The sequence below is a fragment of the Erinaceus europaeus genome, chromosome 1, assembly GCF_950295315.1.
Source record: "Erinaceus europaeus chromosome 1, mEriEur2.1, whole genome shotgun sequence".
Taxonomy (NCBI): Eukaryota; Metazoa; Chordata; class Mammalia; order Eulipotyphla; family Erinaceidae; genus Erinaceus; species Erinaceus europaeus.
The window spans coordinates 75,863,048-75,890,905 of record NC_080162.1 but is presented as its reverse complement, the minus strand read 5'-3'; the positions used below and the strand labels follow the sequence as shown (position 1 = coordinate 75,890,905).

Genomic DNA, 27,858 nt, shown 5'->3' with positions numbered 1-27,858 from the left:
AAAAACTGGATCAAGTGGCAAGTGGTGCCCTGAGAATTCTGCAACAGAAGTCAAGAAGGCTATACTAACTCTCAGGGTCTCAAAGAGGCTGGGGCTGTTTAAGGTCTCTGACTCCCAAACAATAGAAGTGGTAGTGATGCTGACCACCTTCTTAATTCAGAGGAGAAAGTGAGAGCCCTAGGGAGTCTCAGTGACTCCTCCCAGGTTGTACAGTTGATAAGTGAAGTCCAGGCCTCAGCTCAAACTCCAGAGCTTTCCATCTGCATGACCACAGCATGCAGTGGATGCTCATAGATGATGCCAACTTCTCCAGGAAGAAGACCCAAGTCTGTTGGGTCATCCAGGGAACTTCTGATTGTCTTCTTTGGCTCCCCCAGGCCCTTGAGAGGCACTTAGATGACACAGTAGCTACCACCAGCAATTCAGGTTATATCTCCAGGACCTACCACCACCAACACACACACACACACACACACACACACACACACATACACATGACACAGGGGAAGAGTGTGGAGTGTTCCAGAAGGCCCCGTTTCATGGACATTGGAGAAACTTACCCCTTGGTTCTCTATGAAATAGGAAAGGCTCCAATCTCCATTGTCCTTAGTTCCCTCCCTAAGCAACTGAGGGTCAGGAGACCATACAGACCTCTCCTGCCCCAAGGGATGGCTCTTAAGGCAAGTGTGAAACCCTCTGCAGTTATATAAGGATTCTAAGAGCCTTCCTGCTCCAGGCAGCTCTCAATAAGTCTTTCCTTTCTAAAAAGCTATGCTATTCTGACTGCCATTCTGAACAGGCCTGCTAATGCCAAGTAGAGTGGGTTTTCCTAGGTGTTATCTCACTTAATGCACTTGACAGTCATGGTATCAGCTCATAAGAAGCATATATGTGTCATGTCATTAAATCCTCACCAATAGCCCTCTAAGGGGACATTATTATTAGATACACTTGAAAATTGTGGCATGGAGAGATATAAAAAGCAATTTGTCAGGGAGTCAGGCGGTAGCACAGTGGGTTAAGCGCAGGTGGCGCAAAGTGCAAGGACTGGCGTAAGGATCCCAGTTCAAGCCCCCGGCTCCCCACCTGCAGGGGAGTTGCTTCACAAGCAGTGAAGTAGATCTGCAGTTGTCTATCTTTCTCTCCCCCTCTCTGTCTTCCCCTCCCCTCTCAATTTCTCTCTGTCCTTTCCAGTAACAATGGCAGCAATACAACAATAATAATAACCACAACAAGGGCAACAAAAGGGGGAAAAAAACAGCCTCCAGGAGTAGTGGATTCATAGTACGGGGACCGAGCCCCAGTAATAACCCTGGAGGCAAAAAAAAGAGAGAGAGAGAGAGAGAGAGAGAAGGAAAGAAAGAAAGAAAAAGAGAAGAAGGAGGAGGAGGAAGAGAAGGAGAAAAAGAAGGAGGAGAAGTTACATTTGGAAGGGCTATGGAGTAGGTCTGAGAACTCCGGTAGACAGATGCCCAGGTGGAATGGATATCTAAGTGGCCACCACTTACAGAAGGGAAATGTGAAACTCATGGTCCCTGACCCCAATAGATGTGTGGGTTGTGTCCACCAGGACCCTCAGGAGCAAGCCCCTCTAGGTCTGGCTCAACATGGCTTCCACACCGTGCTCCACGTGCAGGCCCCACTCACCCGATAGGAGTTAACCAGCAAGAAGGACTCGGTCCAGACTTGCAGGATCCCATTTTTGGTGATAGTCAGAAAATGCCCTATCTTCTTGTACCGCTGGATAAAGTATAGCACTTTCACAATCTCGCACCCGTGGTTCCTGCGGGAGATGACAGGAGAGAAAAGAATCTGAACAGAAACCAAACAAAGGGAGTCAGCAGCAGCGCAATGGGTTAAGCGCAGGTGTTGCAAAGCGCAAGGACTGGTGTAAGGATCCCAGTTTGAGCCCCCGGCTCCCCACCTACAAGGGAGTCCCTTCACAAGCAGTGAAGCAGGTCTACAGGTGTCTTTCTCTCCCCCTCTCTGTCTACCCCTCCTCTCTCCATTTCTCTCTGTCTTATTCAACAACAACATCAATAACAACAATAAAACAACAAGGGCAAAAAAAAGGAATAAATAAATAAATATTAAAAAAAAAAGAAACCAAAGTGCACAGAGTAGGAAGGACAAAAGTGAGCAAGAAGAGCTGACACACATGTGTACGTGCATACACACATAATCACGCACACACAGCACTTGAGACACTCTAGTTGGTGCTGTCTTCCTCCAGTTGTATCCCTGCCATTGCCATTAGTAATCAAAGGAAAACAAGACCCAAGTCTGATGCTGATACAAGACAGGGTTCCAGAAGCATTGGGCATATCCTGTGAGACAGTCACTTCCACAAAATCAGTGGTCTTTCACAAACCTTAGTTCATGGGGGGAAATGGCTCACCAAAGGCTAATGCAGTGGGGCCCGAGCATCAAACAAAGGTGACCTCCTTTCTGCCCGAGTTAGCTAAGCCATCTTCTAGGGCATAAAACTTTTCTTTTTCTTTCTTTTCAAATTTTGTTTTATTTGATAGGACAGAGGGAAATTGAGAGGGGAAGTGGATTCCAAAGGGAGGCTGAGTCATCTTGCCCTGCCACTAGAGTAGACCAGTACTGAAATGAGTCCACACTGTAATGTTCCCAGCTGTGACCATGAACTTTGAGCTCTTGTGCTAAATATAAATATGGGGTAGGAGGCTGAGAGCATAATGGTTATGCAAAGAGACTCTCATGCCTGAGGTTCCAAAGTCCCAAATTCAATCCCCCACACCAACATAAACCAGAGTTGAGCAGTGCTCTGGTAAATATATATATCTTGGATCAGGTAAGTGAGGTAAACAGTTAATTTTATTCATAGATTTCTTTTTCAATAATGGGAGCCCTAATCTCTAATCTCTGCCCTAACCCAACTTTCTAGCTCCTTTCTCTACTCTGACATCATCTACTCAGACAGTATTTTTGTCCAGTCCATGTTAACTATCAAACAAGCAAAACATGATAGTCATGGGTCTTAGAACATGCCAAGAATGGACTTCCTAGCTTCTTTCCACCCTAAGATCCCTATTCTCCTCTGCTCTACCCCTACTTTTTGTTGCCTGTTCATTAACCATTTTGTCCCACTTTGTATCTTGCCACCTTTCAGCTACCAGGTTGCAGACACTATCATGATTCCATTCTGATTTCCCTGTGTAGACAACTTCACCAGTGTGTCCTAGAACCTCACCTCCCAGAGCCCCACTCCACTAGGGAAAGATAGAAACAGGCTAGGGGTATGGATCAACCTCCCAATGACCATATCCAGTGGAGAAGCAACTACAGAAGCCAGAACTTCCACCTTCTGCACCCCAAAAATAATGTTGATCCATACTCCCATTGGGGGAGAGATCATAGGAGGAAATGACCAGGCAACTCTGAACTCCAACTCCATCAGGAACCAGAGAGAGAAGAGGAAAGAGGGAGGGACATTTGAATGTAGTCATAGGTGTATGTGTGACCTGAAAAGGAAGAAAAGATGAAACCTATAAAAAAATAACCAAATATATACAAATATAGACATAGTTGTAGGAACAATTGTTGACCCGTATTATTGTAGCTTACAGTAGAAAGATTGGGGAACCAATGGTGGGAATGATGTGGAGTTGTATCACTATAATCTAGTAATTTTGTAAATCAATATTAAATCACTAATAAAAAAAGTCTTTTAAAAAGGGGGAGAGGGAGATAGAGAGGGAGGAAGAGTGGTCCAGGATGTGGCACAGTGGAAAAAGCATTCATGCATGAGGTCCTGTGTTCGATCCCCAGCAGCACATGTGCCAAAGTGATGTCTGGTTCTTTCTCTCTCTCCTATCTTCCTTATTAATAAATAAAATATTTTAGAGAGAGAGAGAGAACTAATACATTAAGGAGGGAGAGAGACCTGCAGACCTGCTTCACCACTTGAAAAGCTTCCTCCTCTGCAGATGGGGATTGGGGACTGGAACTTGGGTCCTTGTACCTGGTAGCATGTGCATTCAACTGGGTGTACCACAGCCCAGCCCTGGGCGCTGCCACTTTGAACTCTGGACATGGTATGGCAAGCACATGCACACTGGATGCTGGCAAGGCAGTCATGCTACTTCACTTTACAGGGACCCAGGGGAGGACCATTTGCCTGGATTTATGCCCTGGCCACCGGCATAGCTGAACTAGAACCCAGGCACCTTGATCCTTACTCCAGTCAGAGCCCTTTCCAACTGTTGCCATAGACATGATTGGACCTGATGTTAAGAATCACCCCCATCTTGGGAACACTCTGCTATGACAATCTCAGCTGAGGAGAGGGGAGATCTTGCATCAGACACAGTTCTCTAGCTCCTGCCCGTGGCCCACTGTCACCCCTCTGTGAGTCTTCACCTCCAATTCCTCTCTGCTGCCAAGGTTAGAGACTGAGGAACATATATGACAAGAGAGAGCTCTGAAAACTGAAGCCAGCCCTGGGAAAATGTGTTCCTGTGACATGTGGTCTCCTGACCCACACGGTGAAGCTGTCTCTACCTCCTGGACTGAGGTGTCCCAAGGGACATACAATGCCTTAGATGAGCTTGACCCAAGCTCAGGAAAGGTGAGCTGGCTTTCAAAAGTCACTCTTTTGAATGGAAATTAAATATTATTTAACTGGTTTTGCTGCTAAGTTGGAAATGCTCTCCAGGTCTATAGGCTGAGCAAATAAACTGGAGAAAGTAAGGACAGGCCTCTTAAGTGTCTTTCCTTCAGGCACCCTCATTTAAGCATCCATGGAAATCTAAGTGTCCTGAGTTGGGTGGTGGTTGAGCATACATGTTACAATGAGCAAGGACCTGGGTTCAAGTCACTCCCCACTTACAGGGGAAAAAACTTCACAAGTGGTGAAGCAGGGCTGCAGGTATCTCTCTGTCTCTTTCCTCTCTATCTCCCCCATCCCTCTCAATTTCTCTGTGTTTCTATCCAATAATAAATAAAAATATAAAAAAAGAAATACTTCAAAGCATTTATATGACCTTGGTACAGTAGTGTTTAATTAAGTAATTGTTCTTATTGCTATAAGAGACTAGAATTTAAGTAGCAGCAGGATACATATCCCATCCTTTTGGAACATTTTTTTTTAACCTCACCTATCTGTGGTTAAAATTTTCTGTTTTTTAAAGGAAATTGTTGGGCCAGGGTGGTGGTGCACCTGGTTGAGTGCACATGTTACAATGTGCAAGGGCCTGGGTTCAAGCCCCCAGTCCCCACCTGCAGAGGGAAAGCCTCACAAGTGGTGAAGCAGAGCTACAGGTGTTCTTCTGTCTCTTCCCTCTCTACCTCCCCCTTTCTCAATTTATGGCTGTCTTTATCCAATATAAATAATAAAAAATAAATCTAAGTATCCCAAGAAGTAGAAAGGACAGTGGGTGTCTGTGTCAGCTAAGATTCCATGTCAGATTTACATTTATATAAGCCTTTAGCTTTCATATTTACTAGTTATTCCTCAGTTAAATACTGACCAAAGGGAGTCAGGTGGTAGCGTAGCAGGTTAAGCGCACATGGCACAAAGTGCAAGGGCCAGCCTAAGGATCCCAGTTCGAGCCCCGAGCTCCTCACCTGCAGGGGAGTCGCTTCACAGGCAGTGAAGCAGGTCTGCAGGTGTCTTTCTCTCCCCCTTCCTGTCTTCCCCTCCTCTCTCCATTTCTCTCTGTTCTATCCAACAACAATGACATCAATAACAACAACAATAATAACTACAACAATAAAACAACAAGGGCAATAAAAGGGAATAAATAAATAAATAAATACTTAGAAAAAAATAAATAAATACTGACCAAAATTGTGGTTTTCACCATGTTAAACCATGTTAAACTCCAAGTTGCCTGAAGAGATTGCATTTTGGTTCAGATCTCTAGAGGACAGACCCTCCTCACCAGGCCCTGAGAGCAGGTAGGAACCTTGTGCCTCCTGCACTGAACAGCTGACACTGGAGACTAGGATTGGGGAAGAGAACCAGTGGCCTGCGGGCAGCCCCACCGGAGCAGCCTGAGTCAGCTCACCAGACTGCTCCTCCATCTCAAGAAGATTAGAGGATTAGGGGCAGCAGGGCTGTGGTACAGAGAAAGGTGCCAGCACAAGGAAAGAGAGCAGGCAGGGTCAGGTGGAAGTGAAGGTAGGGGTGGAGCCCCCTGCTCCTGGAGGGAGGCCCACCTAGTGCAGACTGGAAGAGTTATGTCCTGCTGAGGCTTCTCCTCCCTGTCAACCCAGAGGAAAGTCCCACCCGCCTGGGGGGATAGGGCTGAGTGGGTCACACCGAGCAGCCCACCACTCTCACTAGACCTCACCCAGCCTCAGTGTCCTTGTCTGTAAAATGGGGACATGTCACCTAGCTTAATGTTCATGCCCAACTAACGGGACAGAGTTGGAGGACGAAGTCCAGCTGGAGGACACCAAGCACAAGGCCTAGAACAGATCCTTGATGAACCCCTACAAAAAGTGGCTCAGGAGGTTATGGACATGTGCTAACTGAAGCCCCCCTCCCACCTTGTTCAACCCCCCAGCCGCCCCCACCCTTCACTCCCAGAAAAGGCTTCTTACTGGGGAATGATCTTCATGGGGAGGTGGAAGTACAGCCGGTACTGGCTCCTCCTCATCTTCTCCTTTCCTCGGAACTCCCGCATCATGTAATCCACATACTTTTGCTGCCTCAGGAGGAAATGCCAGAGAGCAAGAGAGCCGGTCAAAGGGTCTGAGTATCAGGCTTCAGGAGTCCATGCCTGGTTTCCAGCCTCCTCCCTGTGTGTCCCTAGCCCTTCCAAGGGGCACTGGGGACCACTTCACAAACAACAGAACTATTCTTATTACCTGGTAGGGTTTGTGCAGGTACACAGCAGCACCTGCCTCCCTGGCACATTTTTGTATCATGAAATACACCTTTGCATGACGTCCAAGCTGTACCATCTGCATCGTTTTTTTTTTCTTAAAGATTTTTTGGTATTTATTTATTTATTCCTTTTTGTTGCCCTTGTTGTTTTATTATTGTTGTTGTTGTTATTGATGTTGTTGTTGGCTAGGACAGAGAGAAATGGAGACAGGAGGGGAAGACAGAGGGGGGAGAGGAAGAGTGACACTTGCAGACCTGCTTCACTGCCTGTGAAGCGACTCCCCCTGCAAGTGGGGAGCCAGGGTCTCAAACCGGGATAGTTAGGCGGTCCTTGCGCTTTGCACCACCTGCGCTTAACCCACTGCGCTACCACCTGACTCCCCTATCTGCATCTCTTTATTCACCCCCACCTCGTGAGCATTAAGACAGAGGTGTATGTGAGTATGTAGGTATTGCCCCAGCTTTTGAAGCAAGCAGAAGGAGAGAAAAGACAAGCCAGCCCACTCGGGTAACTCCAGACTCTGACTAGCCAGTCTAATGAAAATGGGGCATGGCCAAATTTGCAACTATGCCATGAAAAGGGGAGTTATTTAATAACAGATCATTGTGCAGATTGGCAGAAAATAAGGGGAACAAGTTTACTATAGACTATTAAAAGAAATGAAAACCAAAGCACACACACAGAAAAAAATGTATACCTACACCCAGGTGGGAGAGTGGTGTATGAGAGAGCAGTTAACATCTTGGCTCTTAAGGCAAACTCCCTGGGTCTGATGATTGAGTCTACTGTTAACTCTGTAACCCGGGCAACTTTCTAACCATTTGCCTCAGCTTCCCATTGTGTCAAGTGGAGCTAAAGAGCAATAACTTTCTTTTTTTTTTTTGCTGGGGTTCAGTGTCTGCACTATGAATCCACAGCTCCTGGAGGCCATTTTTCCCATTTTGTTGCCCTTGTCACCCTTGTTGTTGTTGTTGCCAAATAGGACAGAGAGAAATCTAGAGGAAGGGAAGACAGAGAGGGGGAGAGAAAGATAGACACCTGCAGACCTGCTTCACCGCCTGTGAAGTGACACCCCTGCAGATGAGGAGCTGGGGGCTCAAGCCGGGATCCTTACGCCAGTCCTTGTGCTTCTCGCCATATGCACTTAATCCACTACTCCCTGGCCCCCTGGAGTCTCTTTTTTAAGAGATTTTATTTATTTCATGAGAAGGAGAGAGAGAGAGAGAACAAGAGCATCACTGTGGCATATACAGTGCTGGTGATCAAACCCAGGACCTTATGCATGCAGGTCTAATACCTTACCTGCTGAGCCACAGCCCTGTGGAGCTTAAATGAAATAATAAAATGTCCAGCTCAATAAAATGTCCAGCTCAATGTCAGTGTAAATGCCAGTTCTCATTACTGTCACTGTTACTTCAATATGTCAGATTACTTTTTTGTACTTTTCCACTTTTTTATTATACTTTTGTTAATATTTTACTTATTTACTTATTTATCTATTGAGTAGAAACAAAAAAAAGAAAAGGGAAGGGGGAGATAGAGATGTAGAGAGAAAGAGACACCAACTCACTGATTCACTTCTTGTGAAGTTCCCCCCATGCAGGTGGGGACCAGGGACTTGAACCCAGGTCCTTGTGCATTATAACATGTGTGCTCAACTAGGTGTGCCACTTGCTGGTCCCATTTATATTATTTGTTATACAACAGCACTGCTCAGCACTGACTTATGGTGCCATGGATTGAACCAGGGACCTCGGGGCTTTGGGTATGAAAGTCTTTTACAAAATCACTATGCTATCTCCCTCACCCCTTTTCTATGTTCTTAAATGCTATGTACACTTATCACAGGAAAAAAAAAAAAAAAAGACAATGAGACCCAGGAAGTGGAGCTTTTGTAGAGAACAGGCCTTGAAAGTATAAATCCAAGTGGGGGTGGAGTTAATTCCCAGCAACACACAGGCCAGAGAGATGTGCCAGTTTGCTCTCTCTTTCTCTTGTTAACAACAACAAAATTTTTTTTCTTTAATTAAAACGTAAAATCACTGGGGGCCAGGAGGTGGCACATCCCATATAATGTGCAAGACTTGGGTTCAAGTACCCAGTCCCCACCTGCAGGAGGTAAATTTCATGAGTGGTGAAGCAGACAGTACTGCAGGTCTCTCTCTCTCTCTCTCCCTCCTCCTCCCCTGCCCCCTCTTATTGCTAACAGGGTTATATCTGTATCTCCAGGGCTCAGTGCCAACACTATGAATTCACTCCTGGAAGCCATTTTTTCCTATTTTTCTTTCCTTCTATTTTGTTTCAGAGGACAGACATATATTGAGAGAAGTAGGGGAGATAAGGAGAGAGAAAGAAAGATACCTGCAGACCTCCTTCGCTGCTCCTGAAGTGTCCCCCCCTGCAGGTGGGATGTGGGGGCTTGAACCAAGGTCCTTGCACGTGACGGTGTGTGTGCTAAACCTTGTGTGCCATCACCCAGCCCCCACACTCTCTTTCTCTCTCCCTCCCTATTTCCTGCTTCCCTCTTGATTTCTGTCTCTATAAATAAATATAATGTATTTTTTAAAAGGCAAAGGCATCATTATTAATACGCTCTGAAACCCTGCTCTTTAGGGATTTTACAGTCATGGGCCTGCCTTTTCCTGAGTAACCACACAGGGCAGCAGATGGGTAAAGCAGAAACTGGCCTCCCCTAAATGAAATGGCAGGCTGATGTGCAAGAGCCATGCGGCAGGGAGGGAAGATCCCCAGATGAGACATTTGTGCACTCAGCCTCCATGAGCCGGGCTCACAGGAGTCTCAGGAAGACCCTCTCAAACCTCTGAAAGTCCTTCCTACCCAGCTATCACCCAAGAACCTCTGGGAGGTTCTCTGATCCCGTGACGGCCTCATCATCTAAACCTTCTGTTCTCGCCTGGGACCAGCCACCCTTGGGCCCTCTAGCACCGTGAGGGAAGCAGCAGGGCACCTGCTCACCCAGGTAATGAAGCCTTTACAGTCTGTGTCCACCTTCAGAAATAGTGCTTCCAGCAGCTCACTTGGCACATCATTCATAATCTTCTTCACAGACTTGACAAAAGTATCCATGTCCAGAACTTTTAAAAGAGAGAACATTAAACATTTCACAGTAACTCACTCAGCGCCATCCCAGGCCACAGTGCTCCTGGGCTCTGAATGCCAAGGGATGACACAGCAGATCACCTCTGCCAGGGGACTTTTCATATCTCAACCCCCTCAACATTTAGTCTCCCCACAAATGCTTACTGAACCTCTCACAGGAGAGCTCTGTATTGATCACATGGTGGTAGGGGTGGATGGGTACTAAAAAATATTAGATCTTGTGGACCAGGAGGTGGCAGTGGATAAAGTGTGAGACTCTGAAGCATGAAATCCTGAGTTCAATCCCCAGTATCACATTGCCAGAGTGATTCTCTGGTCTGGTCTCTCTCTCAATCTCTCTCTCTCTCTCTCTCAAATAAATAAATAAATGTTCAAAATATATATATATTAGATCCTATGTCTGAACAAATTAACTAGGGGCCGGGTGATGGTGTACCTGATTGAGAGCACATGTTACAATACACAAGGGCCCAGGCTCAAGCCCCCAGTCCCCACCTGCAGAGCGAAAGTTTTGTGAGTGGAGAAGCAGGGCTGCAGGTGTCTCTCTGTCTGTCTTCCCCTCTACCCTCCCCTTCCAACTTGATTTCTGGATGTCTCTATCCAATAATAAATAAATAAATAAATGGATTAGTGGAGATGGGGTACCAGGGAGCTCTATAGATGGTGGAATAGTGCTGAGGTCCATCTCCTCTCTTTCTCTAAATAAAAATAAAAACTAAGGGTGGGGGAAATAGCATAATGGTTGTCCAAACTGACTTTCATGTCTGAAGCTCCCAGGTCCCAAGTTGCATCACCATACGCCAGAGCTGAGCAGTGTTCTGGCAATAATAATAATGGTAATAAAATAATAATAATTATAAAAATAAATCAATTTAAAAGAAGGAAATTGGGCCTAAATGTATCACATACATAAAGCCCTGAGTTCATTCCCCAGCACCACATAAAAAAATAATGATAAAAGTCTTTCTTTTTTAATATTTTTATTTACTTATTATTAACTAGATACATAAAAATTGAGAGGGGAAGGCAGATAAGGAGGGGAAAGAGACAGAGACACCTGAAGCCTTGCTTCACCACTAGACAACTTTTCCCCCTGCAGGTGGAGACCAGGGGCTGGAACCTGGGTCTTTGTGCACTGTAATGTGTGTGCTTAACGAGATGTACGACCACCTGGCCCCAATAAAAGTATTTCTAGGGAGTTGGGCAGCAGTGCAGCGGGTTAAGCACACATGGCACAAAGCGCAAGGACCAGCGTAAGGATCCCGGTTCGAGCCCCTGGCTCCCCGCCTGTGGCAGGGGAATCGCTTCACAGGCAATGAAGCAGGTCTGCAGATATCTGTCTTTCTCTCCCCCCTCTGTCTTTCCCTCCTCTCTCCATTTCTGTCTGTCCTATCCAACAATGACGACATCAATAACAATAACAACTATAACTACAACAGTAAAACAAGGGCAACAAAAGGGAATAAATATTTTTTAAAAATTAAGTATTTCTAAAAGCGCCTCCAGGAGTAGGGAGATAGTTCACCCAGGAGAGCACATCCTTTACCATGCATGAAGCCCAGCTCTGAGCCCTGATACCACATAGCAGGTGGTAAGTCACTAGAGGAAGTTTTGGCACTGTCATGTCTCTCCGTCTCTCTTTTTACATGAAAAAAAAATGGCCAGACCCAGAGCAATAAAACTACACATGCGGGTTCGAGCCCCCAGCTCCCCACCTGCAGGGAAGTCGCTTCTCAATCAGTGAAGCAGGTCTGCAAGTGTCTGTCTTTCTCTTCCCCTCTCTGTCTTCCCCTCCTCTCTCCATTTCTCTCTGTTCTATCCAACAACAACAACATCAATAACAATCATAATAACCACAACAACGATAAAACACAAGGGCAACAAAAGGGGAAGAAAAAAAACCTCCAGGAGCAGTGGCTTCGTAGTACAGACACCGAGCCCTAGCAATAACCCTGGAGGCAAAAATAAAAATTCCAGCTCACAAAGGAAAAAAAAAAAAAAAAAAACGCAAATGTGAAAATATTACTTCCCTGTAGAGGGGTACTACTAGGATCAAGAAGGAGAGAATTTCAGTGGAGTGTGGAATTTCTCTGTCTTGATTTGGGTTCCTGATGGATTCAGCTGTCACATAAAGTTATGTGACACTCGGGGGCCAGGGTGGTAGCACCATGGTCTAAGCATACATGGTGCAAAGCACAAGGACTGGTGTAAGGATCCCAGTTCAAGCCCCAGCTTCCCACCTGTGGGGGTCGGGGGGATCGCTTCATAGGTAATGAAGCAGGTCTTCAGGTATCTATCTTTCTCTCCCCCTCTCTGTCTTCTCCTCCTCTCTCAATTTCTCTGTCCTATCCAACAACAACAGCAATAACAACAACAAGGGCAGCAAAGGCAACAAAAATGGGGAAAAAAACATGGCCTCCAGGAGCAGTGGATTTGGAGTGCAGGCACCAAGCCCCAGCGATAACCTGGAGGCAAAAAAAAAAAAAAAGTTTACCAACACTCCCAAGGTCCCTAAATGTCATGTCTGTCTCCTTTCCAAAAGTCTATCTCCTGCATAGATTTTCATTTCACTTGCACCTGTCATTAGAGGCTCATAGTCATAACATGAGCATTTTGTCACAGAAATGTGACATGAGCATTTTGTCACATGTCCTGGCTTCTCTGGTTTAATTTCCCAACATCTAAATGTCAAGGCATTCTATTCCACATGCACAGTAAGCTTGTCTCCTTTTTCTTTTTAATATTTATTTGTCATAGTTAATAAGACAGAGAAAATTGGGGGGGGGAGGGGATAGAGGAAGAAAATGAGACACTAGTAGCACTGTTTCACACTGTTTCACCACTTGTGAAACCTCACCCCTGCAAATGAGAACTGGTGGCTTGAACTCAGGTCCTTACACATTGTAATATGTAATATGTAGCCCAGTGCGCCATGGCCTGGCCCTAAATCTCTTTATCTTCCTATCTGCTTGCCGTCTATGTGTGGAAAGTCAGCATACTTTGTTTGATCCAACAGGTAAAGCATCATTACCACTCCATATGAGGTATGTCATTTGTGTTTCCTAACAAACCTGAGACTTTTCCTTCTGCTTAAAAGGTGATTTCAGTGTCCTGTTTTATAGTCCTGGGTGTCTGACTATTTGACTTCAAGTCTTCCACCATTTTGGGTATCTAACATTATGTTTTCAGAACTAATAGACTGAGCAGCAAACGTATCTCTGATCAGCAGGTCAATATGAAATTCAGTTAACTCCGGGCTCACTTAGTGCGTTTGCTCTGTCATATGCATGGCCCACTGTACTGATGGGGCCCTTCCTCTTCTCCCCTGTCTCTCTATCTCTGTCTCTAGCTGAAAAAATCAACCTTGAGTGGTGAAGCAAGGAAGTGATGACCAGCAAGGAAGGAAGGGAGAAAGGGAAGGAAAAATTCATTGCTCCAGAGTTTTCTTTTTCAATTTTTCTGTTTCTTTCTCTTCTTCCTCCACCTTCCCTTTTTTCTACAATAACATTAGTATGCAAGTCTGTATGCTTAAGAAGCACAATTTCACACCTCTTTATGATGTACTTTACTATACCCATGACTAAAGTCTACTGACCCCTCCAACCTTACAATTTTCGGTTCCTCTGTAAGAGTTTAAAGGGTTGTTTTCATTTAGTTTCTTTATATTCCACATTTACATGAGACCATCTGGCATTTGTCCCTCTCCTCCCAAATTATTTTGCTTAGCATGCCCCTTCCAGTTCCATTCATATTGTAGCAAAAGACAAAAATTTCACATTTTCTTACAGTTAAGTAGTATTTCATTGTGTATATATACAACTTCCTTTTTTTTTTTGCCTCCAGGGTTATTGCTGGGGCTCAGTGCCTGTATTATGAATCCACTGTTCCTGAAGGCCATTTTTTCCCATTTTGTTGCCTTGTCGTTGTCATTATTGTTATTGTTGCCATTGATGTTGTTGTTGTTGGATAGGAAAGACAGAAATGAAGAGAGATGGAGAAGACATAGAGGGAGCAAGAAAGACAGACACCTGCATACCCGCTTCACCACTTGTCAAGCGACTCCCCTGCAGGTGGGGAGCTGGGGCTTTATCCGGGATCCTTACACTGGTCCTTGCACTTTGTGCCACCTGCCCGACTCCCAAGAATTAAATTCTGACAACAACCTGAGTGGGCTTGAAAGTGAATCCTAGAAAGAAGAACAGAAAGGGGAACTAAAAGCAAGATCTGACTAAACTGAGAGTAGGGCACCAAAGTAAAAACACTGTGGTGAGGGGAAGGGTGGACATTTGGCTTGGGGGGGGGGATGGGACACAGTCTTTTGGTGGTAGGAATGGTGTTTATGTACACTCCTATTAAATTGCAGTCATATAAATCACTATTTAATTAATATGAGGGGGGAAATGATGGTATGTCTCGAACTTTTTGAAACACAGACTGAGTCTTTTTAATACATAGGCTGAGTCTTTGATATGTTGACTCTCTCAAAAGCCTAGACCAGGTAGAACAGAAGCAACCGGTGGCACAGCTATATACAAGATGCTGGGTAATATACAGCAAACCCTAACAAAGGGACCTTTCAAAGTTAACCCAATTACCAAATAATGTGATGATAACAATAACTATCCACTGTCTTCTTGAACCCTAAGACAACAGGAACCTCACATTTCCACTATAGAGCCTATATTTCCCCCATTTTGTTAATGTCTCCTTTTTTAAATAAATAAAGAAGGATAAAATTCATTTTACACTTAAAAAAAAAAGTGAATCCTTCCCCAGTCAAGCCCCGGTTACTTCTGCCCCAGTCGATACTCCAACGGCAGCCCAGTGAGAAGCTGAGCAGAGGAGCCAGTTCAGCCATACCCAGGTTCCAAACCCTTAACAACTATGAGGTAGTAAGCATGTGTTGATTTAAGTCACTAAGTTTGTATAAATATTGATTGCTACACAGCAATAGATGAAAAGCCATATATATAAAATTGCTAGAATGAAAACATAATAGGATGGTGACTGAAAGTGTTAACTACCAGTAATACTGAATGGGTGTTTGGATCAGTGGCAGTTTTCAATTTTTCTAGGAAACAAAATGCCTCCAATTTGTTTACCATGTGTATATAACAAGTAAAGGTTTTGAAAGAGACAGTGGATTCAAAAGTGCTTGCCATTTGGTTTTCCTTTGTTTGCTTTGTCAAGGCTTTGCTACTCCAAACTGATTTTTTTTTTTACAAAAAGAAGAGAGAGAGAGAGAGACTGACCACAAACCAAACCTTCCCCCCATTGCCAAATTACTGTGGGGGTCAGGAGCTCAAATCATAGTCACATGCATGGCAAAGCACGCACCTCCCCAAATAAGCTATCTCCAGCCTATTTATTTATTTCTAAATATTTTTATTTATTTATTTACTATTGGATAGAGACAGAGGAATTGAGAAAGAAGGGGGGAGACAGAGTGGGAGAGAGAGACAGACAGACACCTGCAGCCCTGCTTTACCACTCGTAAAGCTTTCCCCTTGCAGGTGGGGACCAGGGGCTTGAACCTGTGTCCTTGCACACTGAGAAATGCGCTCTTAGGGCCAGGTGGTGGTGCACCTGGTTGAGTGCAAATGTTACAATGCACAGGGACCCAGGTTCAAGCCCCTGGTCCCCACCTACAGAGGGAAAGCTTCACGAGTGGTGAAGAAAGGCTGCAGGTATGTGTCTCTCTGTCTCCTTCTCTCTCCATCTCTTCCTCCCCTCTTCAATTTCTGTCTCTATCCAATAATAAATAAATAAGGGTGGGGGTATAGCATAATGGTTATGCGAAGAGACTTTCATGCCTGAGCCTCTCAAGTTCCAGGTTCAATCCCCCACACCCCCATAAGCCAGAGCTGAGCATTGCTCTGGTAAAAAAAAATATATATATATATCATTTAAAATAAATGTGCTATTAACCAGGTCCTGTTTATCTTTTCAATCCACCACACATCCCAGGTACTGAGTCCCACTCTGCACAGTAACCACAGAGACTGAGCCGTAGGGTAATTTTACCTCCATGGGAATCAATATTGTCCTCAAACATTTTCTCCATCTTAGCCAGTTGTATCTCAGTAAATAACTGAATCTCATGCTGGACATCATGCATGTGGCGAGAACTGGACAAAGATGACAGCTGGGAGAGAAACATCTCCTTGGTCTTCTGGAATATATTTAGAGAAGTGAACTGGAACAAAAGAACAAAAGAACCATGGGCTGAGTTCACCTCCTGAGCTGAACATTTCTATAGACATCTTAGGGGGCCTGATGGTAGCACACCTGGTTGAGTGTATACATTACAGCACACAAAGACCCAGGTTCAAGCCCTCAGTCCCCACTTGCAGAGGAAAGCCTTACAAGAGGTAGAGCTGCAGGTGTCTCTCCCTCTCTATCTCCCCTTCCCTCTCAATTTCTGTTTCTATTCAAAATAAATTAATTCGATTTTTTTAAAAAACTATAATTTATAGACATCTTAGTTAAGAGAAATACACTTTAGGGAACGACGAGATCATGGTGTTATGGTATATGGCTGACTAAGGAAATAAGTCTTTGCCACTTACAGACTGAGATGACCAAGACCGATCAAGACTGTTCCTCCTAATTCGGGGCAGTGAGTCATCATTTCCTTTTTACAGATTTCATCATTGAGGCTCAGCATGTAAGCATACACAGTCAAAACCCCATCTCATACTGAAAGGACTCTACAGCATGATCCCTATCAGTAACCATATTGTGTTTTTTTAGCTTTATCTAATTTGATAGGACAGAGAGAAATTGACAAAGAAGGGGATAAAGTATGAGAGACCAAGTAGAACCTGAACTGGAATTGGCATATTGCACCAAAGTAAAAGACTCTGGGGTGGGTGGGTGGGGAGAATACAGGTCCATGAAGGATGATAAATTACATAGTGGGGGTTGTATTGTTAAATAGGAAACTGGGGAATGTTACGCATGTACAAACTATTGTATTTACTGTTGAATGTAAAACATTAATTCCCCAATAAAGAAATAAAAAGAAAAGTGTGAGAGACCTCTTGTGAAGCTTTCCCCCTGCAATTGGGGACTAGGGGCTTGAACCCAGATCCTTGTACATAGTAACATGTACTTAACCAGGTGTGCCACCAACTAGCCCCAGTAACCATACTGTATTAAAGGCCAAGGAAATAAGTCAAGCTGTAGAGCACAGGACTTGCAAGCCTGAAGCTCCAGACTCTATTCATAGTACCACATATGCTAGAGCTGAAGTGTTCTGTGTTCTCTCTCATATAAATAATTCATAATGTTTTAAACCTTCAGTGGTCAGAACTCATGACCCTAAGCAGCACAGTTCCATCTTTCAAGATGGGTTCTGACCAGCCCAGGCATCCCATGTAGGTTAGATCAGATCAGATCATCTATATAAGTCAAGCAGGAACAGTAAAGGGCTCTCTCCTTCCTTACTCTATTCACTGTCCCAGATCCCAGAGAGCCCTCCCACCACTCCAACCTTTGACAATGTGTCCTTAACACTGTTTCTATCCATGACTTATTTTGTCATTTTATCTTTATGTTCCAGATCACCAAAGACAGAGGTCATCAGACTACCTTCCTCCAAACATTCCTAGTGCGAACTTAAGAGATAACCAAGCACTAGTTGCTGCTTCAAGCCATGAGCAGTTAAAAACTTGTTTAACTAAATATGAATAGACATGAGCCATAGGCCAGATCAAAGAACATTAACAGTTAATGTATGGTATTTATATACTCTTCTCATATTTGGGAGCTACTCTCTGCCCTAATCCAGCTTTCTAGTACTATTCTCAACCCTGACACCATCTTCCCAGATAATACTTTTAGTCCACCCACATGCTAGCTATCAAGCTCAAGCAAAATTTACTAAAGTCGTGGGCCACATGGGATATATGTAAAAAAAGACTTCCCAGCTTCCTCCCACATGAAGACTCCTAGTTTTATTGCCCTGCTCCTACCTTTCAGTACCTGTTTATTGAACAATTTGCTTTATATCTTACTGCCTTTCAGCCACCAAGTTGCAGATGCTACTATGATGTCATCCTGACCTCCCTGGAGAGACGACCTCACCAATGTGTCCCGGAACCTCACCTCTCCAGAACCCTGCCCCACTAGATAGAAATAAACTGGGGATATGGATCAACCTGTCAATGTCCATGTTCAGTAAAGAAGCAATTACAGAAGTCAGACCTTCCACCTTCTGCATCCCATAAAGAATTTTGTTCCATACTCCCAGAGGGATAAAAAATAGGGAAGCTAGTCAACAATTTATGCTTTATATCTCAACTCTTTTTCAGCCACTAGGTTCCAGATGATACCATGATGTCAACCTGACTTCCCTGAGCAGACAACCCTACCATGTGTCTTGGAGCTCAGCCTCCCCAGATCCCTGCCCGACTTGGGAGACAGGCTGGGATTATGGATCAATCTGCCAATACCCATGTTCAGTGGAGAAGCAATTACAGAAGCCAGACCTTCCATAATAATGGAAGACCTTCTGCACCCCATAATAATCCTGGGTCCATACTCCCAGAGGGTTAAAGAATAGGGAATCTAGGGAGTCGGGCTGTAGCGCAGCGGGTTAAGCACAGGTGGCGCAAGCACAAGGACCGGCTTAAGGATCCCAGTTTGAACCCCGGCTCCCCACCTGCAGGGGAGTCGCTTCACAGGTGGTGAAGCTAGTCTGCAGGTGTGTCTATCTTTCTCTCCTCCTCTCTGTCTTCCCCCTCCTCTCTCCATTTCTCTCTGTTCTATCCAACAACAACAACAACAATAATAACTACAACAATAAAACAACAAGGGCAACAAAAGGAATAAATAAATAAAATAAGTATTTTTTTAAAAAATAGGGAATCTATCAAGGGAGGGGTTAGATATGGAGCTCTGGGGTGGGCATTGTGTGGAAATGTACCCCTCTTATCCTATAGTCTTGTCAATATCTCCACTTTATAAAAAAAATTTTTTAAGTAAACATGACTTCTGAAAATAAAAAAAAAAAAATAGGAAAGCTTCCAATGGAGGGAATGGGACACGGAACTCTGATGTGGGAAACTGTGTGGAATTGTACCCCTGTTATCTATTTAATCATTTTAAATCATTAATTTAAAAAGTCATTGTTTTATAATAAATCTACTGGTAAAGAACGGGAAAAAAATCATTTAAAAAGTCAAACAGGAAGTCGGACGGTAGTGCAGTGGGTTAAGCGCAGGTGGCACAAAGCACAAGGACCGGTGTAAGGATGCTGGTTCGAGCCCCCGGCTCCCCACCTTCAGGGGAGTCACTTCACAAGTAGTGAAGCAGGTCTGCAGGTGTCTTATCTTTCTCTCTCCTTCTCTGTCTTCCCCTCCTCTCTCCATTTCTCTCTGTCTACCCAACAACAATGACATCAACAACAATAATAAAAAAAAAAAGGTCAACAAAAAGGGAATAAATAAACATTTAAAAAAATTTTTTAAAAAAAGTCAAACAAAAGGGCCTGACGGTGGCGCACCAGTTTAAGTGAACATAGTACGAAGCACAAGGATCTGCATAAGGATGCTGGTTAGAGCCCTCGTTTCTCCACCTGCAAGGAAGTTGCTTCATAAGCAGTGAAGCAGGTCTGCAGGTGTCTTTCTCTCTCTCTCTATCACCCTCTCAATTTCTCTTTGTCCTATAAAAAAGAAAAGAAAGAAAGGATGGCCACAGGTGCACCAAGCCCCAGTAATAACCCTGGAGGCAAAAAAAATATATATGCAATGTGCAAGGACCCGGGGGCAAGCCCACAGCCCCCACTCACAGGGGAAAGCTTCACAAGTGGTGATGCAGAGTTTCATGTGCCTTTCTGTTTCTCTCCCTATCAACCCTTTCCCTCTTGATTTCTGGCTGATCTATCCAATAAATAAATAAAGATCACACACACAAAAAAAGCCAAACAAATTGACAAGGTGGAGGGTACAGGAACTTTGGTGGTGGGTGCTGGTGGGTGCACTGATCTGTGTACACACACACACACACACACACACACACACACAGTGTGAAACTATTATATAGTTTTAATATTTATTCCCTCTTGTTGTCCTTGTTTTATTGCTGTAGTTATTATTGTTGTTGTTATTGATGTTGTCACTGTTGGATAGGACAGAGAGAAATATATTGTTGTTATTGATGTTGTCACTGTTGGACAGGACAGAGAGAAATGGAGAGAGGAGGGGAAGATAGAGAGGGAGAGAGAAAGACACCTGCAGACCTATTTCACCACTTGTTATGAAGTGACTCTCCTGCGGGTGGAGAGCTGGGGGCTCGAACCAGGATCCTTATGCTGGTCTTGCGCTTTGTGCCACCTGAGCTTAACCGGCTATGCTACCGCCCGAGTCCCTGAAACTATTATATTTTAAAATATTATTTTTTAAATATTTATTTTATTTATTTATTCCCTTTTGTTGCCCTTGTTTTATTGTTGTAGTTATTATTGTTGTTGTTGTTGGATAGGACAGAGAGAAATGGAGAGAAGAGGGGAAGACAGAGAGGGGGAGAGAAAGATAGACACCTGCAGACCTGCTTCACCGCCTGTGAAGCGACTCCCCTGCAGGTGGGGAGCCGGGGTTCAAACTGGGATCCTTATGCCGGTCCTTGTGCTTTGTGCCACCTGCGCTTAACCGGCTGTGCTACAGCCCGACTCCCTAAAATATTATTTTTGTGCACCAATTTTAAATTTTTTAAAAGTCAAGAGAACAAGGTAAGAAGAGATTAAGACATATATAAGAAAAAAGAATATTGAGAGGCCAGAGGGTGGCACAGAGGACAAAGTGTTGGACTCACAAGCATAACACCCCAACTACAATCCCTGGTATATAAGAAAATAAATTAAATAAATAAATAAATAAATAAATGCTCTAGTAAAAGTACTGACAAGGGGGCCAAGCAGTGGCACACCTAGTTGAACACAGACATTACAGAGTGCAAGGACCCGAATTCAAGCCCCTGGCACCTACCTGTAGGAGGGAAGCTTCATGAGTGGTGAAACAGTTCTGCCGGTGTCTCTCTCACCTCTCTCCCTCTATATCTTCCCCTTCTCTCTCATTTCCTGTCTCTAGCCAAAATGAAAAAATAAAGGCAAAAGTATATGCGAGGGGCTAGATTTTTTTTATTTATTTATTCCCTTTTGTTGCCCTTGTATTTGTTGTTGTCGTAGTTGGATAGGACAGAGATAAATGGAGAGAGGAGGGGAAGACAGAGAGGGGGAGAGAAAGATACCTGCAGACCTGCCTCACTGCTTGTGAAGCGACTTCCCTGCAGGTGGGGAGCTGGGGCCTCTAACCCGGATCCTTATGCCGGTCCTTGTGTTTGTGCCACCTGAGCTTAACCCGTTGCACTACCGCCCAACTCCCAAGGGCTAGATTTTTTTAAGGAATTGACACAGAATCGGTATTGCTAACTAGTGTTGGCTGAGATTTTTTAAATACAAATTCCCTATTTTTATGACACTTAAATTTTTCCATAATAAAAAGTCCTGGAAAAGGAGCTATGAAAAAAATCTATGGGGGTGAGGCAGAGCTGGACTGTAGCGCAGCAGGTTAAGCGCACATGGCGCTATGCGCAAGGACCAGTGGAAGGATCCCGGTTGGAGCCACCGGTTTCCCACATGCGGTGAAGCTCCTCTGTAGGTGTCTTATCTTTCTCTCCCCCTCTGTCTTCCCCTCCTCTCTCCATTTCTCTCTGTCCTATGCAACAACAACAACAATAATAATAACAACAACAACAAACGACAAGGGCAACAAAAGGGAAAAAATAGCCTCCAGGAGCAGTGGATTCGTAGTGCATGCACCAAGCCCCAGCAATAACCCTGGAGGAAAAAAATAAAAATCTATGAGGAAGGCTGGTCAGTAGCACACTAGGTTAAGCACACATACTACAAAGTGCAAGGATCTATATACAAGGGTCCCGGTCAGAGTCCCCAGCTCCCCACCCGCAGGGGGGTGGGTCGCTTAGCAAGTGGTGAAGCAAGTCTGGAGGTGTCTATTATTTCTCTCCTCCTCACTATCTCCCCCTACTCCCTCAATTTTTCTCTGTCATATCCAATAAAAAAAGAAAAAAGAAAAATGGGAAAAATGGCCACCAGGAGCAGTGGATTTGTAGTGCCAGCACGCAGCCCCAGCAATAACCCTGGAGGCAAAAAAAAGAAAATCTATAACTAGGAGGTGCCACTTCTAAAACATTAAAAAAAAAATTAGGGTTTAATATCACTCCATTGTTTTTTTTACCCTTTTCCAAATGATTTATATTATCAAATTCACTCCTTTTTCAAATACTTGCTTTGATTTCTAACTTGATTTATGCAAAAGCTTCTACTGAATGTAGTATGCGATATTTATCATTTAGGCTGGAGAGATAGCATGATGGTTATACTAAAAGACTTTCATGCCTGAAGCTCCAAGGTCCTTCTCTATGAGAAAGCATCATCCCCATATGCCAAAGATGAACAGTTCTCTGGTCTCTATCCATCCCTTTGTGTATCTCTCTTTCATTAAAATCAAATAAATAAATAAATAAATATTTTAAATTTAAATATGTATATTCATCATTTAAAAGAAATTATGCAGAGGCAGGGTAGGTAGCTTACCTATAGAGTGCACTTATTACTATGTCCAAAGACCTAGGTTGAAGCCCTCAGTTTCCACCTGCAGAGGGGAAGCTTCATAAGCAGTGAAGCAGTGCTGTAGATGTCTCTATGTCTCTCTCTCTCCCTCTCAATCTCTATCTCTGCTTCTCACCTTCTATCAAAAAAAAAAAATTCCAGGAATGATGGAGTTGTACAGACGCTGAACCCCAACAGTCACCCTGGTGTGGGGGGAAGTATGCTAAGATCGGGCTAGAAAAATTGCTCATTGGGTAGAGTTTGTGTCTTCCCATGTACACAGCACAAGTTTAAGCCTTGGTACCTCATGGGAGGTGCTATGGCACTGGATTTGGTGCTGTGGTAACACTACCTCTATCTCTCGACTTGGATGAAAGAGCAGTGAAACCACAGGCTCATGACCCTGGTTATGCCAGAAAATAATAATAATAATTTCTAGGGGCAGGAAGCTCACCATATCAAGTGCCTGTAGTGTCATGCACACAGCCTAGATTCAAGTCCTGGAGCCACATAGGAGATGCCATGGCAACAAAGGAAGTTCTAGTGATTTCTCTGTGATGTCTCTCCCTCTTGTGCTCCTTCTCTATCTGAATGAAAAAATGGCCCGGGGTGGGGGTAGATAGCATATTGGTTATGCAAAGAGACTCTCATGCCTAAGGCTCCAAAGTCCCAGGTTCAATCCCCCACACCACCATCAGCCAGAGCTGAGTAGTGCTCTGGCAAAAAAAAAAAAAAAAAGGGGGGGGGAGAGGTGGTGGCACACCTGTTGAGCCTACATATTACAATGCACAAGGATCCAGGTTCAAGCCCCTAGTTTCCACCTTCAGGGGCAAAGCTTTGCGAGTGGTGAAGCAGGGCTACAGGTGTCTCTCTCTCTCTATCTATCTATCTTCACCATACCTCTTGATTTCTGGCTGTCTCTATCCAATGAATAAATAAAGATAATAAATTTTTTTTAAAAAAAATGGCTCATAACAGTGAAATTACACATGCAAAAGACTTTGCATGGTCCGGGAGGTGGAGAGCATTGGACTCTCAAGCATGAGGCCCCAAATTCAATTCCCAGTAGCATATGTACCAGAGTGATGTCTGGTTCTTTCTCCACCTATCTTCTTCATGAATTAATAAATAAAATCTTAAAATAAACAACAAAAAAAAAAAAACTCTCCCTTCCAACCACCTCCATCAATGGCACCAATCACCTTTCTGGAAGGTAAATCAGTGAGCAGGTTCTCTAGCTCAATCCTAGCACCGAGCAGGCCATCACCCTCAAATATGAACCTCTACCTATCCTCAGAGTCTTGCTCAAATGGCACCTCTCCCAAGGAGCTCTTCTGTAACTTTCAGGTGAGAGTTATCACAGCCACCGTTGTATCCCCCAAATTCTGTTCTTATCTCCTATGCGAACCACAATCCGTGTGTGTGTGTGTGTGTGTGTGTGTGTGTGTGTGTGTGTATGGTCCTATGCAAACCACAATCTGTGTGTGTGTGTGTGTGTGTGTGTGTGTGTGTGTGTGTGTGTGTGTGTGTGTGTGGGGAAGCACACAGCTGCAGAACCCCAGAACTCTGGGTCACAATGCTGACAAATTCCCTGCTTTCAAGCTGATTTATCTTGGGCACATTACTTCTCAGAGCCACACATTTCCTCATCTGCAAAATAAAAGCTTCATGGTGCCCACCTTGCAGGTTGCAGTGTAAGTAAATGGCAGCTAGCCACATGTGAGGCCCCAGCAAAGCAGTTACACATTAAATGACAGTGCATAAGCAGCTCTTTGTAGGCAAGGGCATATTTAACTTGTCTTGATCTATGATTATCATCTTTATATTCCCCAGCCCCAAGTACGTAATAGACCTATAATACTTAATCTGGATTGATAATAATTTGCACAGCCCATCCATCCTACCATTATTACAACTTGGCTAGACAAAAATAAGTACAGACCTTGTAGAGGCTGGAATCTGGCAGCCTCAGTTTTGTTGCCTTCAGTCCTTGCAGTGACTTATGGGAGAAAACACTGAACAGAGTAGATAGCATGGTGGCTATGAAAAGAGGCTCTCACGTCTGAGGCTCCAAAGTCCCAGGTTCAATCCCTCACACCACCATAAACCAGACCTGAGTAGTGCTCTGTTGAGAAACATAGATAGATGGATAGATAGATAGATAGATAGATAGATAGAGAGACAGACAGACAGACAGACAGACAGACATGGCAATCTACCATGCTGCAGCACATCAAAGCTGACTACATGCCCTTGTGTTTGTAAACCCTTGTAGAGAGGCTGATAAATTAATTTGGATTGCTCCCTTTATCAACCCTGAGGAGTTTCTTACCTTGTTAAGCTGAAGGCTCGCTCTTAAATTTTCGGCAATTATTGACCTAGAAGAGGGAAATATAGTGCTTTTAATCTTTGCAAGAAGTTAACCTAGCCAGGGGAAAAGAGAGTAGCAAGGGCATGAGGGGTGGCAGGTTGGGGAGTAAAGTGGCTGCCCCAAACCCCTGCCCAGTCATAGCACACGTGATAAGGATTCTTTTATCCCGTGGGCTCTTTTCCAGCACAGAGCTTCTCTCAAGCTTACTCTTGTGAGCTTTTTTTCATCTGATGGGAAGTTATCCCATCATAAGTTCCTCTACTACAGTCTTGATTGGTATCAGAAGCTCCCTCAGAGGAGCCACACTTTTTACAGAATTTGAAGAGAGGGGATCAGTCAGTCATGCAGTCCCAAACACAATTCAACAAACAAGGAAAATTAGATTCAGAGTATGTCCAAAAGATCTAATATGCTTTCCACAGGCGAGGCAGGACAAGTCCCACTGAGCAGCGCTCTGGTGTTTCTCCCTCTCCCTCCTCTCTAAATAAATAAATAAATAGCACCATCTGTGAAAAAGCACACACTGAACATGTGTGGTAGATGTAAGAATGGAACCCAAAATTGTTTGTGGTAATACAAAATAACCGGATTTTATTATAAAGTGTTAGTGCCAGGAGCCAGGCGGTAGCATAGCGGCTTAAGTGCATGTGACATGAAACACAAGGACTGGAGCAAGGATCCCAGTTCGAGCCCCCAGCTCCCCACCGGTAGGGGGGTTGATTCACAGGTGGTGTCTTTCTCTCCCCCTCTGTCTTTCCCTCCTTTCTAGATTTCTCTCTGTCCTATCCAACAATAGCAATGGCAACAATAACAACAATAAAGGCAACAAAATGGGAAAAATAGCCTCCAGAAGCAGTGGGTTTATAGTGCAGGCACTGAGCCCCAGCAATAACCCTGGAAGCAAAATAAATAAATAAATAAATAAAATATATATATATATATAAACAAAACAGAAAAAGGGTTCATGTCACAAAAAAATAAAACACCGGCCATGGTTCGGAGGAGGGCAGTGGATATGGTATTGGATGAATCTCCAGCATCAGGTCCTGAGTTCAAGCCCTGGCAACACATGTACGAGAGTGATGCCTGGTTCTTTCTCTCCTACCTTTCTCATAATAAATAAATAAATGAGGGGGCTGGGCAGTAGCACAGGAGGTTAAGCGCACATGGCACAAAGCACAAGGACCGGCGTCAGGATCCTGGTTCGAGCCGCTGGTTCCCCACCAGCAGGGTGGGTCACTTCGCAAGTGATGAAGCAGGTCTGCAGGTGTCTATATTTCTCTCTTCTCTGTCTTCCCCTCCTCTCTCCATTTCTCTGTCTTATCCAACAACAACAGCTATAACAACAACAAGGGCAACAAAATGGGAAAAATAGCCTCCAGGAGCAATGGATTCGTAGTGCTGGCACCAAGCACCAGCGATAACCCTGGAAGCAAAAATAATAATAATTAATAAATAAATAAAACCTTTAAAAAAATACAGGCTAATGAACTGCTCCAGATGAAAGGTGACTAAAAAGAGACAACAAGTAAAGGCAACATGTGATTCTAAATTAAATCCAGGACTGGGGGTGGGGGAGAGCTCTAAGGACACTAGCTAGGATCATTAGTGGTATTTAATAGAGGCTCTACATTCTTACATGATATCAATGTTGTCTCCTACTTTGACAATTACAATTTTTTTAATATTCATTTTCCCTTTTGTTGCCCTTGTTGTTTTTCATTGTTGTTGTAGTTATTATTGTTGTTGTTGATGATGTCGTCATTGTTAGATAGGACAGAGAGAAATGGAGAGAGGAGGGGAAGACAGAGAGGGGGAGAGAAAGATAGACACCTGCAGACCTGCTTCATTGCCTGTGAAGTGACTCCCCTGCAGGTAGGGAGCTGGGGTCTCGAACCAGGATCCTTAATCTGGTCCTTGTGCTTCATGCCACGTGCACTTAACCCGCTGTGCTACCGCCCAATTCCCTGGGAGTTATTCTTTTACAACATATATATGTATATGTATATGTATATGTATATGTATATGTATATGTATATACATATACATATATATATATATTATTTCAACACTAAGTTCTAAGATAAATCTCTTTATCCAGAACAGAAAAAATGCCAATGTGTTCATGAATTAAGGCAAAGCAACACAACAGAAGAGAAAAATATTGACTGAGGCCAAGGGACACCCAGGTTAAGAGAAATAGCTCTCTAATACTGGAGAAAGGGAAAAGATACGTTAGATGTAGAAGAACTAAATTTCTATTTAGAACTAGAAAACAGTTAAGATAGATAAATTATAGCCTTAGAGTGAAAGTGAGGTTGGAGCCAGAGTGAAGTATAAATATTGAAACAAGCGTCAGAGTTAGGAATGGCTATTAGGTAAACATTTGCGGGGTAGGGGAGAGGCAGAAGATAATTGATTTACTGAATAATTTGTAAGAAAGCTAACAGCAGTTAAAGTTGTGCTGAAATTGGGTAAGAGATGTTCTTTTTTAGTTGCTGTTCTCAGACAGGTGTATCTTGGGGCCCTGGGATAGAAACTTTTAGAGGCAATTTTCACTCCAAACCCTCACTCACTCTACCCCAGCTGGGTAAGATCTTCCCTCATGCTAACTACATATGACAGAGGCTGACTGCTTTTCAACTTACTGAGACATCTTTGTGGCTATTCCTGGGTCCAAAGTAGCTCCTCTGTATCACTGTGGAACAAACTCCACGGCCTCCAAGGGCTTATGTAGAACCAGGAGAATGAGACAGAATTCCAAGTGCAGAACACAACAGAACATCAGACTTCTTCTCATAACTATTAATTCCAGGCAGCCGTTTTTCATTCAACTAGATATTCTTTTTATTGAAATTGAACTTGCAGCAATGACA

At 43.9% G+C, this 27,858-nt stretch overlaps 1 protein-coding gene across 1 annotated transcript in view; it reads right to left on the bottom strand.

Moving 5' to 3' along the window:
- Positions 1 to 27,858, bottom strand: part of EFCAB8 (EF-hand calcium binding domain 8) — a 93,508-nt gene extending 65,650 nt beyond the window's left edge. The window contains exons 1-6 of the mRNA XM_060188422.1: positions 27,631 to 27,858; positions 24,944 to 24,989; positions 16,005 to 16,176; positions 9,837 to 9,955; positions 6,574 to 6,677; positions 1,648 to 1,783 (exon numbers count right to left, since the gene is read on the bottom strand). Coding sequence (XP_060044405.1) covers positions 1,648 to 1,783; positions 6,574 to 6,677; positions 9,837 to 9,955; positions 16,005 to 16,176; positions 24,944 to 24,989; positions 27,631 to 27,638 — 585 coding nt within the window. The 5' untranslated portion in view covers positions 27,639 to 27,858. The remainder of the gene's footprint in view (positions 1 to 1,647; positions 1,784 to 6,573; positions 6,678 to 9,836; positions 9,956 to 16,004; positions 16,177 to 24,943; positions 24,990 to 27,630) is intronic.